The sequence below is a fragment of the Rhynchophorus ferrugineus genome, unplaced genomic scaffold (assembly GCF_030347505.1).
Source record: "Rhynchophorus ferrugineus isolate W39M unplaced genomic scaffold, kcgeb_rfMv2 rfM1, whole genome shotgun sequence".
NCBI classification, from domain to species: domain Eukaryota; kingdom Metazoa; phylum Arthropoda; class Insecta; order Coleoptera; family Curculionidae; genus Rhynchophorus; species Rhynchophorus ferrugineus.
The window spans coordinates 3,928,286-3,949,742 of NW_027472580.1; the positions used below are offsets into that span (position 1 = coordinate 3,928,286).

Genomic DNA, 21,457 nt, shown 5'->3' on the forward strand with positions numbered 1-21,457 from the left:
TTCCAGACATTGCATTTAAAATAATACAATTTTTAAAAGCATATAATAAAATCAAGGACGACTTATTATTTTAATATGTGTTTCATTCATTAATTTATTCATGTTGGATTGTTGTTTTCAACGTCATTGTTCTTCATGATGGAAACAGGAATGGTTAATAACACCTTTAGTTTGGATGAATTCCCTCAGATACATTTAAGAAGAAATTGACAATGATGAAATCATGAACAAATGTTATAAAAAATGTCGTTTCTGAATATGGGATTTACAGTGATATCAAAATGACTTTACAAGGAAATACTGTACTGAAGGAAAAAAGAACTAAACGTAAAATGTAAATATGCTCTCTAATGAAAGTAAAATACATTACTTGGATATACAATTACTAATTAGATGGATTAAGCCTCCAGGTGATACCACTACATAAAAAGCACCCCTAGAATTCTAACTCATAGGTGGTATGGTTCAATGTGAATATAATAAAACACAATCCTAACCTACAAATTATTAAAACTGTATAATTGTAGTTTTAACTTATTCGACGCGATATGCATTAGATGTACTATAATGTTAAAATAAATTATATTTAATAACAGAATTTTTTTGCTTGAATTATTTTATTTAAAACTCAGAGATAATGCAACTGCATTGTGACGTTTTGACGTGAGTTCACTGTCTTATTGAATGGACTATATATCACCTTGACATATTTTTTACATATAATTTAAATCAACCACCAAAACTTGTCAACGACTTACCTGAACTCTCAAGGGATGCATGATGAGAAGCGTCAAAATCGCATCGGAGGAAGGCAGGATCTCTTCCACCCTGATTCCTTGTTTAGCGACGCCCTGACAGAGGAATACAGCAAGGTATCTGTGCAGAGGTAAGTGAAAGGAGACTTGCATGCTATCATCCTGAAACGATCGGAGAAATTTAGTCGTGCGGGAAGCGCATTCGACGTCGTGGGCTTACAACTATTGGACCTTTGTAGTTCGTCACCTCTAACCATTCGTACCATTCCCGTATACATGCGGAAAGAACTCGACGCGTCAGGTGGGCTGTGCTTTCGCCGGTCAAGTGTGTTACGAGCGCCCACATTGGATACGCGCTGGCTTCCAGTTCGGCACTGAAGGCAGCGTAATAAGTATTTGGTTCGAATTCAATGTGTTCATCCAACTCCCTCTTATTAACATTCATGCCTACAATAAAAAAATACGTATGTAATCACAGAATGAGTGAAAATTTTAAAAAATTTCAAAATGATTTTTCAATTCTTCAGAATTTTTTTTTCTAGGGCATTAATGGAGCTACAGCAAATGATGGGCTTATTTAGAAATATTAAGTGTAGATTTGTCGACAATAGTCTGCAAACATTTCTGAAAACTTTTAACTAACTGATAATATGTTCACAAACACTAATATGTTCGAAATATCCTAAACATGGCTGTATATTTATTGTATAAACTGAGCTAAACTCGGAAAATAGTTAGTTTTTAACAAAAGGCTGTATTAGAAAATATATGTTTGTCTCCAACGACTCGGAAAAGACATCGAAAACTGAGCGGAAATAACAAATCTATTAAGGATGTCAAAAAAATAGATGGCGATAATGATAGTACATAGATGGTTTAAAAAAACCCTGATAATAATATACATTAATTAGATGATTAATTAACTAGATGGACATAAAAAAGAAATATATATATATATATATATATATATATATATATATATATATATATATATATATATATATATATAAAGAAGAATTTAAAAGGAATTCGGATAAAAACTAAAGAATAACTTGACAAAAAGAAGCCAGAAAATTATTAATACCATAACCATATATTAGAGGACAAAGGATGAAGAAAGCGGATTGTCGATTAAAAATTGATCATTAACGGGGAAAGCTCAAAGAGCCAGAGACAAAAAAAGAGGTAATATCAAGAAAATGTAGAAAACAAGTAAGAAACGAAAGACATTCGCAGTTTTTCTAGATGTAACACAAGAGAATAAAATTAAAAAAAAAACAAATAACAAAAAAGAACCATAATAAACGAGAAACACAGGAAAAAAATCAATGAGGATGAAGCCGTTGAAAAGTTAACATAAAATACGAATCGGATGATGATATTTAAAGTGGCTATACCCTTTCATGAACATCTAGTCTTATCGCAGAATGGACAAATAAAGAGTTTGTCACTGGTTACTTTACTAAGAAAAGTTCTAAAATATACCAAATAGATTTTCAGAAAGTGTGAGAAAAAATCGACCCGTTGATCAACAAATAAGCAAGCTAAGAGTTAATAGGACTTAGTACACATAATATATAATAGTAATAAAGTAATATTTTTTTACCTAAAAATATAGAAAAATCTTTGGGGAAACTCTGATGATTAAAAATAGAGGAAAAGTTTGCTGAATTATTTTTTTTAACACATTAGAAGAGCAAATGAGTTACAGCAAGTGGCGTGAAAAAAAAAACAGTTTAAAGGGGAAGGAGGGACCTTGAAGGGAGGAAGTGCATACATGTCGGTAATAAATAGCCTGAAAAAAACTGTAAGCTTTTGAGGCAAACGCTGTAACTAGGTAACAAATTTCACTGCTTTCTAAAAGGAGTGCATGTCTCATGTATTCAAGACGATACAGATGAGATGAGAACAAGCACCACAATTGGAATATCTTAAACAAGACTGTCTCTATATAATTATTATATCAACACAGTATATATCCAAAAGGCTGCATTGGAGAAATAAATAGGATGAATTGATCCAATCCGAAAAATACCATAAATTTAAACGGACAGTTGAATTACTACTGTCTCAAACAACCACCGAAAAGACTCGATCTTTGTGTACCTTCGAGAAAAATTAGTGGACCGATATCAGGGCCTACTGAAAGTTCTGCCAAAGTCAAGAAAACTCTAAAAGAACAACAAAGATCAAGCGCCTTAACGCTAGCTACAAATATATCTTCAATAGAATAGGTTCGAATATAAAACACAAGAGAAACCTATATCTTCTTCATGAACTTCATATCTAATAGAAGGAAACCAGCAATTGAATACAGAAAAGAAATTGATCATTAATGGGGAAGAATTGATCGAGTCCGAGACAAAGAAAATGAGAAAAATTGAAAAAATGGATAGGAATACAGAGAAGATAACTGGATGAGGTAGAAGATAAATAAACATAATACAAACTAATGAGTAAAAACTGGAGAAGACAAAAAATACCAGTGCACCGCAACAAAGAAAATGCAGAAAAATAATAATGACTAAGGGAATATAAATAGAACCATTTTAACATTAATATGAATATATAAGAATAAATAAAAAATAGAGAAAAATGGATGGAACGAAACATATGATAAAAGGTCGATGAGAAAAAGAGGAAACGGACATCAAATAGGAATTGGATGGTGACTAATATATTCAATTCATTCATAGCTAATAATCAATGTGTATATGCCGTTAATTGAACATCAAATATAAAAACAGAGACTACATATGCTTAGTCATGCCTACAGAATGGATGAATAATGGGTTCTTCACAGGCTACTTTACTAAGAAAATTTCTAAAAACATATCAAACAGACTTACTGAAAGAGTGAGGAAGTAAGTAATAAAGTAATATTTTTTACCTTGAAACATTGCCAGAAAATCAAACCACATCTCCAGCAATGTGTCATCAGCCATAAATTTTAAAGCTACTGGTCTATGAGAGAGGACATTATTCAAATCAGATACCAGTGGCCAATAGCAGTGATCCTTCATAACCGGCTGGGCACAGTCCACCACATAATGGAAATTATTATCCTTATCTGTAAACAAACATAGATCGAATTAATGTTAATGATGAAATTTTTGGTGTTCGTGATTATGTATTACCGTGAAGCGTATTTTTTATTAAGATTTTGCTCATCATGCTCTTCAAACTAACAACCATGACGTGTAACAAATTTAGTTGATCCGTCATACGCAGTGCTAAGCTTTCATTGCTAAACAACTGTACGCTAACGTGTACCACTCGATTGCTTAGGGTGTCTGGATCAATGCTATTTTCCAACATAATACTTATACGACTATAATGAAGAACAAACGCTCTGGTCAGAGCCTCTTTGTAATCAGGGTCTGGTAGCATATTTAACAGTAAACACACCACCTAAAAAATAATTATTGCACATTCATGTATTTAGGGATCGTGTAGTTTGTACCTTTTGAGGAAATTCAAATTTCACAGTCCAAAATACTAGTTCCTCTAAAAAAGTCTTATGTACTAAGTTTTCCTGCAAGGGCGGACAGTCTCGGAGCTCCTCGCAGGGTCGAGGGTTCGGCAATGATTTTAAGGCTTCTTCGTAAATTCGTTTGGAGTCGCATAAATATTGAGCATATTCCGATTCCTGGTTTTCGGGAATCTCGTTGAGGATTTTGTATTTCTGGAACGAAATAAGGTTTGTTAGGAAACCAAATATATATTGTTGTTATAAAATATTGTCCTAAATAATGTGAATCGTAAATAATGTTAATTATCTTCTAACGCTAATATGTTTTCGGAGTTTTCAAGGTTAGCTCGTATTTTTAAATGATGACCAAATATTTGTTGTATGACCAAATAATGTTTCGATAAAAATATATTGAGATATATTAGTATTTTATTATCCTAGAAATAAAAGTGACATGATTATTTAAAAAATTATGTTAACATTTTAAAAATAAAAAAGAATCATGCAGATATCTCGTGTTAAAAACATTATATTAAGCGCTGCAAAAAATAGGTTTTTACGATTGGATTTTGTTGAAGGCATTGATGCGGTTATGTAGGTAGACCTCAACATTTTTTCTTCATCATTGCAATACCGTGATAAACAAAAAACCGGCCCATATTGTAACAAATAATGAAACTCGTGACAAAACAAAAGCGTTCTTACTTTTTTGGATAATGTATCATGAAGATTCGATTGGCAACTTTGTTTCAATAAATTTAAGGCAATAATTTAGTAGACCGTCAATATACTTTCATTCTGTTTATGTGCAAAGTACCATTATGTTATTCATTTAATATCGTTGTCCGTTAAAAGTGTTTTGGTATGTTTGCAACTTTGATTATAAGAAACAATTATAATTCATGCAAAAAAAAAACATTCCCAGTTTCTTTAGATGTAACACAACACATACGTTATTTGTCTTTAGCAAACTCCAGCACAAAGCTGGATATTTTATATTAGTTAAATACAAAATGGCTAAACAAGATACTAAGAGAGATCTATAGAGCATTATATAACTAAACTGGAAGGACATTCGCGGATGACACAATACTTTTAGCAAAGGACTAAGACCGAGAAGTACCTATAAAGAGGCTTCAGGAGACGTTTGATAAAATAACGGACTGGACCAGAGAATGGCAAATAAATGAGCAAGTCTGTTCTTACCAACTTTACAATATTGCACCTAAGACAGTAATTTACAGAATACCCAAATAGTTTAGAACATGCTATTGTGTAATCATGTGAATGATACTTACAAAACCCTACTATAAAAAAGTCAGACTCCACTTCTATGAAATGATTCAATGGCAAATATTTGTTTTGATTTTGTAATGTTTATAAATTGAAGAGGTCTAAAATCCTAGCAACTTGTGTAGTTGTGTATGTACGAAAAAGGTAAAAAACATAGCTGGACATAACAATGTTCAAATCACAGAAAACTGAGTAATTTATGATAATTGAATCATCTAAAATAGCATAATTTATATTTATTTCAATTTGATTAAATTTGAAGAAAATGAAACTAAAGAAGTGACTAATGCAATGAAATATTGAAAACCACAAATATATTAAAAAGGAAAAACAAATTGGTTAAAAAATACTAAAACCATTACGTGTATTTAGATATGGATAATGAACCCAATACTTGTACAAATTCAAAGTGAGATATTCAAATATATTTTTTTTAAATATTTATTTATATTTGCTATAGTATAAAAACCTTAATAGCATAATGAAACAACAATATATATTTTCGATCAGCGGAATTAATTCGAGGTTAAGTATTAGATAGATAAATCATACAATAGAACGAGTAAATTAACGACTATTGATCATTTTTGGAGCATAAGAGAAAACATGATAATTTGGTGAATGCGCTGGGATGAACTCTTTATGACAATTTTAAAAATTAAAATACTGGAGAAGCCGCGTAACATATTAAATAATAAACTGTGGAATATAAAAATATATGTACAAATAATATAACACTTTACGCCAACATAATAAAACATATCTCTAAGTTGGTAATTAAATATTAAAAAAAAGCATGAAAAGTTTTGGGTATTTCCAGATAGCCCTAGCCGGCCTTCTGCAAACTTTTCAGCAGTTTCCGCCTGATTTTGCGACGTTGCTATTTAAGTGATCGATAGGTACAATAAAATGAAATAGGGTAGCCTTTTTTGTGTTGACCCAATTGATTCTTTATATCTATTTACAGTTTACTTGTTGTACCGTTCATAGTTTTATTATAAATAGTAAGTAATAATGGATAAATAATTAATTTGTGAATATTGTCAAATTTTTGTACCAGATCTAACGTCAAGAGATATATGAGAAAATTTTATCCAGATGTGTATCTAAATTTTACTTCAATTTTACAAATTGGATTTAATTTTACACCAAATTCATTATAATGGTATTTTATATTGGTAGAATCGTTAAATGTGTTCTAAGAAAGGATTAGCCATCGATTATGACCAATGGGGAAAATCCAAAAAATGGGAATATTGGTATGGGAATATTGTGGAATATCAACTGAAGGACAAGCAAATGGGAAATTGAAAAATCGTCTGCGAAAGGCCGAGTCAAAGCTACGATCGATCATTTCAGAAGTCATTTCTGCAACGAATAGTGACGGGTGATGAAAAGAGGATTTATTTTTAAAACCATAAGCATAACAAATCATGGTTTTCACTTGGCGAAGCCGCCGATAGACTCCAAGGTCAAACAACTCCTTGGTCAGACAAAGTCTGTGTTTGGTGGGACCAAAGCGGCATAGAGTATTACGAACATGTTGAAACCTGGTGAACAAATGATCACTTTGAACCATGCATTGATCGAAAAACGTCCAAAATGGGCTCGAGGACGGTAAAGTGATTTTACAGTACGATAACACGCCGTCTTATAAAGCAAAACCAGTCAAGCAAGCGTTGAAAGCACTTGGATGGGACATATTATCGCACCTGCAATACACTCCAGTTCTTGCCCTGTCCGACTATCAACTTTTCGCATCAATATGACATTCACTTGCAGATCAATATTTCGCCAATTTCGAAAAAGTTAGAAAATGGCTCCCTGAATGGTCTTGCTCAAAGGCCAAACAGTTTTTTTGGAAAGGCATCCATAAACTGCCTGAAAGATGGACAAGACATTTCCGGTACACCTGGTGTTATGCAAGATGAAAAGTGTACCAAAATAATAACTTTTCAAGTTTCAAGTGAAATTTTAGGTCAATTTATGAATTCAAGATAATATATTCTATTTATTATCAACGTCAAACGTCGGGCAACGTCGCGTGTCAAACGTTTCAAGAATAAGACATTACTAAGACCCTTGATACAGTCTACTCAAAGTTTTTTTTAGTAATGCGGCATGGATATTTGTGACGTCGAAACATTGCAATGTTGCCGCATCAACTTTGAGTTTTACTTAAGTTTGGCTTTGACATACAAAAAATTCTAATCAAAATTAAATAATTGAACAAAAATATTATAACAATATATTTTATTCTAACGCTATAGTATATCTAAAAACTACAGTTAATTATACAGCCACAATAATTTATAAGTAAGAGTTAAAACCTCTTATGACTATTGCTTTCAAGAATTTTCAGATTTGTACGCTAAAAATTATTCAAAATACTACAGGTTATAAACCGGTAAACATTATTTTGGCCCTTTAATTATTTTAATAAATTCAATATAAGTCGATCTGTAATATATCACATAACATTGTCTGAAAATGCCGAAAAAATAGACATTCAGGGTCACAAATTGATTGCGGCTTTAATAGGTTATTTCGAAAAGGAATGAGATAATGGAGGCCACCTTTTGCCGGTAAATTCGGTTAGAGGGGTAATTATTGATAATATTAAATAATATAAGTCCCTACAATTTTATTGAAAATGCTTTTAGCGGGTTGCTGTCGCGCTAAATATTACTGTGGGTACTGTAAATAACGTCGCTTATAAAATGAAGAATAATAGGTTAGATTCACCCAAGAAAACCCGTCTACATACAAAGTGGGTGACGAATCTTGACCATTTCGATATTGGCTCTATTCGAGACGTATATATACGAAATGTATAAGAATAGTAAGTGCACAAACTATTTTATCGATATAAACATAATTTAATAAAATTATATTAGAGCAAATTGTCTATCTTGAATAAAAGAGTTAGGGACATGCAGATTTTTGAGGGATGTAAGACATCCTTTCATACACTTTTACAGGGCATAGGGTTTAATTGGTATAACGATAACCCTCGGAGAGGTTTAACGGAAATTCCAGACATTTCCTTAAAAATAATTCAAATTTTAAAGGCATAAAATAAGACCAAATAAGACAAACTATTTGAATTTGTGTATCTTGATGAAATGGTTTATTGTAGCACTCTTGACAAGACAGTATCAAAAAAGTGTAAAGACAACAAAAATTGATGGAAAAAGGTAAAAGTCATAATAGCATTCGATTAGGTTTTGTTGGTCATTATATTTATTAACAATTAATTGCTGATATATTGCTGATTGAGAAGGATATTCCATCAAAAATTGTTTTGATATGTGGAAGGAAGCATTGTCAAACATAACATCTTCAGTTTGTATGAAGTCGATAAGACATACAGAGGAAGTAGTTGATAAATGGTGGAAATGTGAACATGCTTTGGACATATTAAAAATTAACAGTTTACTAATTGAATTGGACAGTGAGTTGAAAAGTGAAAGTGACTGAAGGAAACTTTCAGGATATGTGATAATGCTGTGTAATGCTGGAAATTCCTGAGGCAGAGTGATGAGAGTGGAAACAACTAAAGGTATGCACATAATTAATTGAATATAACTGTAGAAAATAGTATTGTTGTGCGTGAAAGATTTATGTGAACAGATATGACATTAATTGTTCACAAATAAACATGAGCATTAGGTTAGAAAGTATGAGAATGAATACTAACTGTTTTGTAGATATGGTAAATGCATTAGACAGAATTCAGTGATTAATATTATGAAAAATGGTGTACACAGATAGTAGCAGAAGAAATAAAATATACAGTGAAAGAAAATATACAGAAAACATCCGTTTAAAATTAAAATCATTTAAAAAGAATTAAAACTTCTACAACACAAAGATCTTCTCTTCTCGCTCAAAATTAGTACGAGAAAGAAGCAATGTCTCCATCTTATGTCAAGATTGGAAAACATTTACAAATATCCATTAGAAGAAATTATTTTCATTGGACTAGTTTCTTTTGAGTATCGATTGGTTAGAGATCAATAGTTTCTACTCTTTTTAATTCGATATTTCCTAACGCTAAATTTAATATTAAGTCCCTTAAGACAGAATTAAGTGATTAATTTTATGAAGAACGTTGTACACATATAGTAGCAGAAGAAATAAAATATACAGTGATACCAATATTACTTGACAAGTAAACACACCATCGAAGGAAACAAGAACTAAACGTAAAAAGGTAAATATGCTCTCGAATGAAAATAAAGTACGTTTCTTAGATATACAACTGTTAATTGGGTGGATTAGGCCTCCGGGGGGATACCACTACATAAAAAAGGCGCCTAGAAGCTCTACCTAATGGGTGGTGTGGAAAAGAGTTAAATGTAAATAAAACAAATCTAACCTACAAACTATTATACCTGTATTCTTAATTGTAGGTTTAAGTCTTATAATAATATATGTATTAGATGTATTATAATGTTAAAATACATCACAATGTTGTTCACGTCACAAATATTCATGGCGCATTACTAAAAAAACTTTGAATAGACTATATTCTATTTATATTAAATTCTTCAAATATACGTATAATTTACAAGAACTGGCAACGTCGTGTGCCTAGAGTTTCAAGAATTAGACGTTACTAGGGCCCTTAATATATTTACCAGAGGTACACTTACAGTTGGATTTGTTAAAGCTGATGTCATCACTCGCCGCATCAGTCCTCCCATATTGTTAAAATCCAGCAGCATGCAAATGAAGGCGTCCGCTTTTTGAATGGCCCACTTCCGAGATTCCGGCATGTTTTCTTCGCAGTTTTCCCTCAGGTGTTGGATAAGCCTCAAAATTATCCGCGGCATCATCGCCTCGGCGACGCACATTAAATCAGTTGGAGCGTTACCCTTGCTCGATACCTTGTTGGGTCCATGACGATCACAAAATCTAGAAAGACACGTCCATATTAAATGTGTAGTCTGATTAATCTCGGTTTGGTTTTATTTTTGTTTTTTTAACAATACTTAATATAAGAGTTGTATTTCTGTATTTTCCAAATTAAAATAAAACCAATCTACTTAAGCTAAAATTAAGAATACACTTTACAAGTTCGTGTGGTTTGGTTCGCTTCAATCTTCTAGTTTCCTAGTGCTTCCACAATTTGCACTGCAATTTGGCAACCTTATTTCATGTTTTAAGCGGAAATATTGCATCACTTCGGATATTTATTTGCATTCGAGGTCATCGTGCAGTTCTTCGTTGGTTAAGTAGCGACAGGCATTAGTAAATAATCGTAGAACATTATTTTGGCTGCGTTGGATTACTAGTTATTTTAGTATTTTAGTAGAACCCCATATTTGCGGTCCATAGGTCCAAATTGAAGTTATGATTCACTGATAAACTAGTCTCTAATCTTATGTTAAGTTGAGAGCATCTTTCAACTAACCAGTACAGTTTGTCTAACTCTACTTTATGGCTAACATGATGTTCCCAATTTAACTTACTATCGAGATGTCTGCTGAGGTATTTAGCAGATTCTGCTTACAGAATCAGTCAAGTGATATAATTAGGTTCTTGTCATTTCGCCGCAACGCAAAATTAACATGGTCAGATTTATTAGCGACCGAGCTATTAAGCTGTATATTATTCTCCAATCCATTTGTAGGCTGATGCTTGTGCTTTTTCTACAGCCTTAGATGGATATTTTGCCATGATAACTGTGTCGTCCGCAAATGTTCCAAGTACTGTTTCTTTTGTTGTTGGGATATCAGCAGTATAGAGCAGATATAGGGGTGGTCCCAACCATGTGGACACTACTACCCTGTCGAAGTCCAGCCGAAACAGGTTTAAGTGTTGAGAATTCCCCTTCATGGGAGACTATAAATTTTCTTTCGAAAACATATTAGACATTTTGCTCGATGGGAGTAGTGATTCTAGTAGGTGAATTATGTGTGGAATTTCTAGACATTAAATATTAAGCAGTAACAAGTTATAAAACCAGGTGCTAAGAGGGGAACCTCGTTCTGGAAAACTTGAGGAGGCAAGGAGAGATGAGTATCCAATCTTATATCAATATCGAAGTAATACAAGTCTTGGATAATACCAGAAGAGGACACAGACTCAAAGAAATCAAACCATTTGATCTTGTGTAGTGTAGTGAGATGCATTTAGTAGAAAAAATAGCAGTGTTAAAAAAAGAGACACTTAAAAAAATAATTCAACCACTAGTAACAATGTAATAAATAAAATAAAATTACAAGATGGCCATAGATAAAATTGAATACAATTTCAACTTTATAAGAACTATCCGAAAAAAAAAATGTTATAAAAAAATAAAAATACTTGTTTAACAGGTCAATTGAAAAGTCCCCGGCCTGACACATCGATGGCGCTACCAGAATTAAATCCTCAAAAGATGCGTGTATAAATTTGACAGCTGTCGGATCATTAGTTTCGGAATTATAGCATTTTGAGTGAAGCAACTTTTGTTATGAAAAAAATGGATAAAAAGGAATTTCACGTGTTGATAAAACATTGCTTCTTGAAGGCAAAAAATACAGTTAAATCAAAAATTTCAACAGGAAAACCAACCATCAAGAATTGGTATGCCAAGTTTAGACGTGCTGGAATGATCACCGAAGACGGTGAACGGAGTGGACGCCCGAAAGAGGTTGTTACCGACGAAAACATTAAAAAAATCCACAAAATGATTCGAAAGAGCGGACACTCTAAAGATATTAATTGAACGTGTACATCATATCATTCACGAATATTTGGGTATGAGAAAGCTCTGTGCAAAGTGGGTGCCGCTCACTCTTGACCAAAAACAACGACGAGTTGATGATTCGGAGCAGTGTTTAACGATGATCAAGCGTAATAAACCCAAATTTTTGCGTCGATATGTGACAATGGATGAAACATGGCTCCATCATCAATCCAAAGTCCAATTGACAGTCATTCGAGTGGAATACACACGATGAATCCGCTCCAAAGCGTGGGAAAACGCGACAGTCGGCTGGCAAGGTTATGGCGTCTGTATTTTTGGGATGCGCATGGAATAATTTTCATTAACTACCTTGAAAAAGGAAGGACCATCAACAGCGACTATTACATAGCGTTATTGTACCGTTTGAAGAGCGAAATCGCCGAAAAACAGCTGCATTTGAAGAAAAAGAAAGTGCTGCTTCAACAAGACAATGCACTGTGTCACAAGTCAGTGAAAACGACGGCAAAAATCCATGAATTGGGTTTCGACTTGCTTCCTCATCCAACGTATTCTCGAGATCTGGCCGCCAGCGACCATTTCCTGTTTTCAGATCTCAAGAGAATTCTCGCTGGAAAGAAATTTTCGTCGAATGAAGTGATCGACGCTATAATGAGGGCCGCTATAATCAGTGTATGACACATGAAGGGAATTATGTTGAATAAAAAAAACTAATTTGCCAAAAAAATGTGTTTTACTATTATAAGCCGGGGACTTTTCAATTAACCTGTTAATAAATAAAATAAAATCAAAAGATGGCCATAGATAAAATCGAATACAATTTTAACTTTATAAGAATAATCCGGAAAAAACCCCTTACAAAAAAAAATTCTTTTTAAAAAGATCCATCGAGTCTTACCCTGTTTCTTTCATTACTGATGTGTCTCCGCAATCGCAAGCACCACCCGCTTGGGACAGAAACATATTGAAATCGTGCTGGTGGTGGTTGCCCTTCTTGAAACATTCTGTACACAGCGACATGCAAGGTGATATTCCACATGTCCGACAACGGTAAGCTACGAAATTTGGCGTCCATACTAAACCGCATGTTGTGGCATTGTCATAAGCCTGAACTGAAAACAAAATGAATATATTATTACTCACATGTACTCTAATATTATGAGAGAAAATTATTAAATATAAATTATATTAAATATGATACAATTGTTATTTGAACCATGGATTATACAATTTATTGCAGTCACAAAACATAAAACTATAGAACGGGAATTTAAATAGGTAAAAAATTACGAGTATTATAGTCTATCCAAAGTTATTATGTAGATACGTCATCAAGATGTTTAATGTATTGTTTAATGGAACTTCCAGAGATTGCTTTTAACAATTTTTAAAAACATATAACAAAATCAAGGAAGAATTATATCAATTTATATATTTAAATGAGACATGAATATTTCAGAATGGTACATTAGGTTGCTCATGACAAGATGATAATAAATATAGTGTAAAGACAACAAAAGTTGATGGAAAAAGGTAAATGTTGGAATAACTATCGATTAGGTTTTATTAGTCATAATATTTATTAATAATTCATTGCAGACATATAGTTCTTCTTGCTGAAAACAGGAATGTTTTTATTCTTGGTGCAGAATTAGTGTTTTCCTCTAAGTCCAAGGGTGATTACCATGCAGAAATGAACCATAACTTGTTTTTGCAGTGCTTTGAAAATGAGCCTTTAAAGAACTTGAAGGAACCATCAGTTCTACTATATATATAGTACATTGGTGGGGAAAATCCCAACAAGTGTATCAACAAAGGCTGCAAGTATGAGAAAGAAAGCTTAAAGAAGAATGGCTTAAAGTACATAAAATAAGTTTCGAGGAAATCATGTTAAAGAATAAACTATTTCAAATTGTTACTCAGTAAATATAAATGAAATATTTAATTGCATTTTATGTAATTTACTTTTTTAGAAATAAGCCTGAGAAAAGATACATAGTAGATCAGATTACTGAATGTTATGGCCACACAGTATTACGTCTTCCTCCCTGTCACTGTACTTTTAATTCAATTGAGCTGATATGGGGTATTGCAAAGAATTATTACAATAGATGTTCAGATTGAAGAGGATATTCAAACGAGAACTGTCTGGATTTATGGAAAAAGACATTGTTGAAAATAACAGCTTTGGTTTGTGTGAGCTCGATCAGATACACTGAAGAAGAAATTGACAAATGGTAGAATATTGAGCAAGTTTTTAAAAGATTGGAAATAAACAGCTTGGTTATTAACTTGGCTAGTATTTCTAAAAGTGACAATGTTTGAATAAAATGTTGTTATTGTTTGTTATAAATGTTGGTTTATGATTCAATGCTGACGATTATCAAGACAGGGTGATGAAAGAGGAAACTACTAAAGGTCAGTATACAATAAATATACTTTAATTGTAGGAAATTGTATTATAGAGTGTGAAAGCTTTATGAGCATGTGTGTTATTGTTCAGAATATATATGAACGTTTGTTTAACATGTACTAGGAGAGAAATAACACCAACTGATATGCAGATATGGCAAACTCATTAAGGAGAATGCAGTGATTAAATGTAGTTTTATCAAGAAAGATGTATACAGATAGTGACAGGACAAATTAAAGAGAGATATAGTAATATCATAATGACTTTACAAGGATACATTGCATTGAAAGAAACAAGAACTAAGCGCAAAACATAAATAGGCTCTCTAATGAAAGTAAAATACATTACTCAGATATACAATTGTTAATTAAGTGGATTAGGCCTTCGGGGGATACCACTGCATACAAAAACGCACCTAGAACCCTACCGATACTAGTGTGGAAAAAAGCTCAATGTATATATAATAAAATAACTCTAACCTATAAATTATTGTGGCATTTGATGTACTATAATGTTAAAATTAATTATATTTAATAGAATCATTGTTCCATTATTTTATTTATATTAAAATTTTGTTATATGTCAGAGCCAAAATGTACTAAAACTCAGAGATGCTGCGGCAACATTGCGACGTTTTGACAGGTCTCCCGTGTTACTGCTATTTTGAATTATATATATATATATATATATATATATATATATATATATATATATATATATACACACTGTATTTATAGGTTTCTACGACTCCATAATCTCAAAGAGTTACCGAAATAGGTGTATTGTATTTTTTTGTACAAAGAAGTATTGTATTATCAAAACATTACGAATTAACTCCACTTAATATTAATTCCTAACACACACGACATTATCTATTAAGCAATATTATTCCTTTAGCGCTTATTAATCTTGCAAATATGCCCACATCACCTTTAATTATCTTACTCTTATGCTACAAACTCACAAAAAAAGGGACTTATGTAATGGTTATCTAAACACTTCCTATTACATAAGACGTATATATATAAATTTGTATAGTTATGATAGTGATATCATATTCAAACATTTTATCTTGCATCATACCATATCTTATAGAAAATTCTTATAAATAACCGCAAAATTTTTATTTATTTTTGAAATATTGCGACGACAATATTTTAAAATAACCACATGTACCTGCCTTCGAAGGTTATATATTAACAGCCTGTCTATAGATATTGCATGGAGAATTTAAAAATTAAGTTTATGACGCTTTAATTACACATCAACAAATCAATCAAATTTCCAATACTGCTGATGGTAAGGTAGTAAAAAATAAAATTAATTAATTAGGGTCAAAATATCATCAGTGTTCAGAGAATTGACAATTAACGATATTTTTTCCATTAACATTGTCACTATAACACTTTACAAAAGACCAATAATTGGTTATTGCTGGAAAATTATTGCAATATAATTTAATTTTTTTAAAAATGTTTTGAAGTCCCAAATTTTAAATATATATATATATATATATATATATATATATATATATATATATATATATATATATATATGATACATATATTTATTTTTTAATTAATACATTGTTACCAGTCGTTTCCGTCTAACCTACAATTTGTCTTTATGATAACTTAAATCTAGTTATATAACTAGGAGGCCCTATCGGCCCTATCTCAGTCTCTGATGAAACAATGTTTATAGATGTCACTGCTGAATTTTTTAATATGCGCACCTCACTACACAAGATCAGATGTAATGTATCTATTTTAAGTATGTGTCCTATTCTGGTGGTATCCAAAAGTTGCAATATTTCAATATTCGTATGAGAATGGAGTCTTTCCTCATGCTCCCTTGCAATTATCTTGATATCTTGGCTGACTGTGGGTATCTGAAGGTAATCGAATGAATAGTGAATAAAAATGAAATGAATAATAATCGATGTAGGTAATCAGTCCTATAGTATTTGGGTGCACCCACATTACCTTTCAGGACTTTGTTCTGAAAAATTTGTATTTTATTTATGTTACTCTTTGCACAACATCCCCATAATTGACCTCCGTATGTCCATATAAGTTTCAGTGCTTATATAACAGCAATTTATTATGTACGGATAATTGTGATTTTCTTCCAATTAGCCAGTAATATTTCAATTCCAGTTCTTTTCTTTTCTTCTTTATATGTTCCTTCCAGCGAAGATTGACATCGAGATTCATTCCGAGATATTTAGCGTTGTTGATTTATTTAATGTTATTGGTGCTTGTACGGTCTGTTTATAGGTGAACTGCACATGTACCGATTTATTTTCATTCACTATTGTCTCCGACAGCTATAATCGCAGTATCATCAGCAAATGTAGCCATCGTAATATTTTCCATTTGTGGTATATCACAGGTGTTGAGTAGGTAAAGCATTGGTCCCAGTACACTTCCTTGTGGTACACCTGCTTTAGCTTCTTTTATTGTGGAGTAAGCTTCTTCTTGTTTGACTCTAAATATTATGATTGTAATGTATAATAGTTTGGTGTGTTGTTTTGGTAGCATTTTCTGTAGTTTATGAACAAGGCCTTCATGCCAAACCTCATCGAAGGCTTGTGCTCCATCTAAAAATATAACTGAGTATACTTTTTTACTTTCGTTCGTAGGCTTTTTCAATAACATCTGTTATTCTGTGGACTTGGTCAATTGTTGAGTGCTTGTTAATAAACCCAAACTGGTGTGTTGATATTAGGTTATTTCTCTCTATGATCGGCTTTATTCTTTTCAACGGGACTACATATATGAAAAATGCTTTTTTTTAATCAGTTTTCGGAAAAACAAAAATCTCAAAATATACGTATTTTGACGTAAAAGAAACTAAAATGTAAGTTAAGTTGCTTCCGAATTTATCTCTTTTAAGGTATGTGGCGTATAAAGAAATCCACTCATTTTTTGAAGACTATATGAAAATCATCATACTACCATTCAATTCCGCGTAAATGATTTTATTTATTTATAAACCTTATAACTTCCATGAACCTGTGATTATTTGGACAGAAATTCAAGTAAATAACTTGAAAATTACTAAAATCACATTTCATGCAATCTTTTCACCGCTATATGATATATAAAGCTTAAATTATCAAAACATAAGTGTTTTGGAGCAAGACAAACTCAATGGCAATGGCAAATGCTTCAGAATGTATGATTTTTAAGGTATGTGGCGTATATAGAAATGTAAATATATTTTCAGACGAGTTTCTGAGGAAAACGCTTCTCATTCTATAAATTTGAAATTAAATATTGTATAACAAAAAATAAAAGCAATATTTTACAAAAAAAATATCGATACTTTTAAGAAAAAATATAAATAATGATATATCGGTCCAAAAAATATCCATACCCTCTAAATTTTGTTAATAAACCTTTAAAACTAAGTTTTTAACCCAATTTTAAAGGTTTATTTAAAATAATTAAAAGTTTCTGTATAATCTTTAAGAAAAACCTTTATTTTTTTTGAAAAAAATATCGATATTTTTCGATTTTCGGCATCCCTAGCTCATCATATACATTTATTCAACAAGATGTATACTGACTCTAAAAACACCAATTAATAACGCTTGATACCGAGAAAAGGAAATTATTTCATGCTTAATTTTACTCGGCGTAAAATTAAAGTTATTAATTATAAAATATGTATGTGTGTGTGTGATTCGGTAGGAAAAAAAACGACATGTTTTTTGTGGTCGTTTTTCACACTCCTAGATCATAAATTTCGTGATGGTTCGCCGAGCTGGACAAGCTCGAGCAACCGAAATGATATTATAATTTCGGTAGTTTAATTTCTAAAATGTTCAGGTGTTAAAAATTATATTTTTTCACGTATATAAAGCATCAAAAATGATTAGTTGCAAAATATATATCATCGTATTTTATCAAAGCTTATTATATTAGATAAACAATTAAAAGTGATTGCGGTGCAACTGTAATGGTAAGGTTATAAATTGATAACTAGGGTTCATACGAGTATTATATTTTGAATCCTATAATGAAAAGATGATAATAATATCTACCCAACAAAACATATGTCCCTAAATATACGAAACCAAGCCCAGAGTACCTTTACGGAGCTCAAAGTTTCATTTTAAACAGAAAGAGAGACATTGCAGAAATCCATAAGAAAGGAAGAAAAATTTTAGTGCTTTCTAACACAAACAGACCAATTGAAGAGTCCCCGGTCTACCATAGTAAAACACATTTTTTGGCACAATTAGTTTTTTTATTCAACATAATTCAGTGTCGTCGATCACCTCTTCGTTCTTCGACGAAAATTTCTTCTCAGTGAGCATTCTTTTGAGACCTGAGCACAGGAAATAGTTACTGGGGGCCAGATCTGGAGAAGACGGTGAATGAGGAAGCAATTCGAAGCCCAATTCATGGATTTTTTACACGGTGTATTGTCTTGGTGAAGCAGCACTTTCTTTTTCTTCAAATTCGGCCGTTTTTCAACGATTTTGTCCTTCAAACGGTTCAACACTTTGCACAGAGCTTTCTCATACCCAAATATTCGTGAATGATATGATGTACACGTTCATTTGATATCTTTGGAGTGTCTGCTGTTTCATTCAATTTCAGTTTACCGTAATTCAAAATCCTTTTGTCGATTTTTTAAATGACAACCTCTTTTGGGAGTCCACTGCGTTCACCATCTTCGGTGCTCGGTGATGATTGATTTTCCTGGAAACTCGGCATTAAGTCAAGTTTTTGCTTTAACTGTATTTTTCCCCTTCAAAAAGCAATATTTTATCAACACGCGAAATTCCTTTTTATCCATTTTTTCACGATAACAAAAGTTGCTTCACTTAAAATGCTATAATTCACAAACTAATGATCCGACGGCTGTCAAATTTATTCACGCATCTTTTGAGGGTTAGGCCTAACTAAAAAACATATGGATTTAATTCTAGTAGCGTCATCTATGTGTGAGGCCGGGGCCGGGCCTTTTCAATTGACCTGTTACAATATTTGTAGTATTTAGTCTTATTAGAAAGTATTTTCCATGTTGAAAAATTAATACACTTTTCCATACGATTTAAGCAATCTTCGTAACACTTTATCCACTCTGATTGACGTTCTTCTAAAATACGATCAACAACTTCTCCAAGCACGAAAAGACATTAGCTACGTAATTTAATCTTTATAAGCAGGAATAAAAAGTCATTTGGTGTCTAATCAACGCTGTACGGAGGATGGATTAGTTCGGCCTTTCAGCTAGTCAAATAGGTGGTTGTTTGAGCCGATGTTTGAGAGGTTGAATTGTTATGATGAATGATGTCCGTTATGTTGATTGATGCGTTCCTGTCTTGATAATCCACATCAAGAGTCAAACAAAATCATTGTAAACAATACAAATTGTGTTCACATGTCAAAACGTTCTGAACAAGGTTATTGTTGGCAACACTTAGTATTGCTAAGGATCATAAAATAAATAGTAACCTTTGTAATATTAGGTGCTTCCATATATTTTGATCAGCGATATGATTTGAGATATTGAGTTATTCATTGTATATCGACGTCAATCATAGAACATTAAATCTTTGACATTCACTGCTTTAGTTCTAAAGGTTATTCCAGACATCTGAACTAAAAATTGTATCAAAATATTATTCGATTGAACGTGAAATTCCTTATAATCGCCGGTACCTTTATTTAAAAAATGCGAAAATGTTCGCGACTATGTCCTCATCAGACATAGTATCTTTTGATTACGAGATCGATACAGCATAGCTTTGGTGGCATACCCTTTCGAAATTCTGAATAAATGCGAAAATAAACCGTTCTCAGCGATATGATTTGAGATATTGAGTTATTCAGTGTATACCGACGTCAATCATAGAACACTAAATCTTTGCCATTCACTGCTTTAGTTCTAAAGGTTATTCCAGACATCTGAACTAAAAATTGTATCAAAATATTATTCGATTGAACGTGAAATTCCTTATAATCGCTGGTACCTTTATTTAAAAAATGCGAAAATGTTCGCGACTATGTCCTCATCAGACATAGTATCTTTTGATTACGAGATCGATACAGCATAGCTTTGGTGGCATACCCTTTCGAAATTCTGAATAAATGCGAAAATAAACCGTTCTCAGCGATATGATTTGAGATATTGAGTTATTCAGTGTATACCGACGTCAATCATAGAACACTAAATCTTTGCCATTCACTGCTTTAGTTCTAAAGGTTATTCCAGACATCTGAACTAAAAATTGTATCAAAATATTATTCGATTGAACGTGAAATTCCTTATAATCGCTGGTACCTTTATTTAAAAAATGCGAAAATGTTCGCGACTATGTCCTCATCAGACATAGTGTCTTTTGATTACGAGATCGATACAGCATAGCTTTGGTGGCATACCCTTTCGAAATGCTGAATAAACGCGAAAATGGACCGTTCTCAAACCAATTTCTTTCCTTCGACTTGGTATAGCCATGTTTAAAGTCTCCTGTGTACCATCTAACGTGGTATCTAAACCACTGTCCTCGGCATTAAGCATACCAACTGGCCAGTGGCTGCTGGAATGATTGGGATAATCTTCCTTGTTGGATTTTGCAATTTTGCCTTTTGGACAACCACAATTATAAATGCAATCACAAACACAAATTTGCGATCATGTTCTAGCAGGATTTGAAACCGCGACTATCGCGGTAGTAGGAGGACCGTCCTGTCGCCTTTATCACTGTGCCAACTGAGTCGGTTGTGGCAATATTACCAAAAATATTGTGTAAAATGATCAATAAATGCCTTTTTAAAGTGAAAAAAAGATCAATATACTTACAAGCA

General features: G+C 32.3%; 1 protein-coding gene across 2 annotated transcripts in view; it reads right to left on the minus strand.

The window, feature by feature from the left end:
- Positions 1-21,457, minus strand: part of Ubr3 (Ubr3 ubiquitin ligase) — a 209,657-nt gene that overhangs the window by 113,511 nt on the left and 74,689 nt on the right. For both annotated transcript variants that reach the window (XM_076413977.1, XM_076413986.1), the window contains exons 2-8: positions 13,116-13,329; positions 10,179-10,440; positions 4,219-4,440; positions 3,893-4,166; positions 3,646-3,825; positions 976-1,202; positions 759-917 (exon numbers count right to left, since the gene is read on the minus strand). In XM_076413977.1, coding sequence (XP_076270092.1) covers positions 759-917; positions 976-1,202; positions 3,646-3,825; positions 3,893-4,166; positions 4,219-4,440; positions 10,179-10,440; positions 13,116-13,329 — 1,538 coding nt within the window. The remainder of the gene's footprint in view (positions 1-758; positions 918-975; positions 1,203-3,645; positions 3,826-3,892; positions 4,167-4,218; positions 4,441-10,178; positions 10,441-13,115; positions 13,330-21,457) is intronic.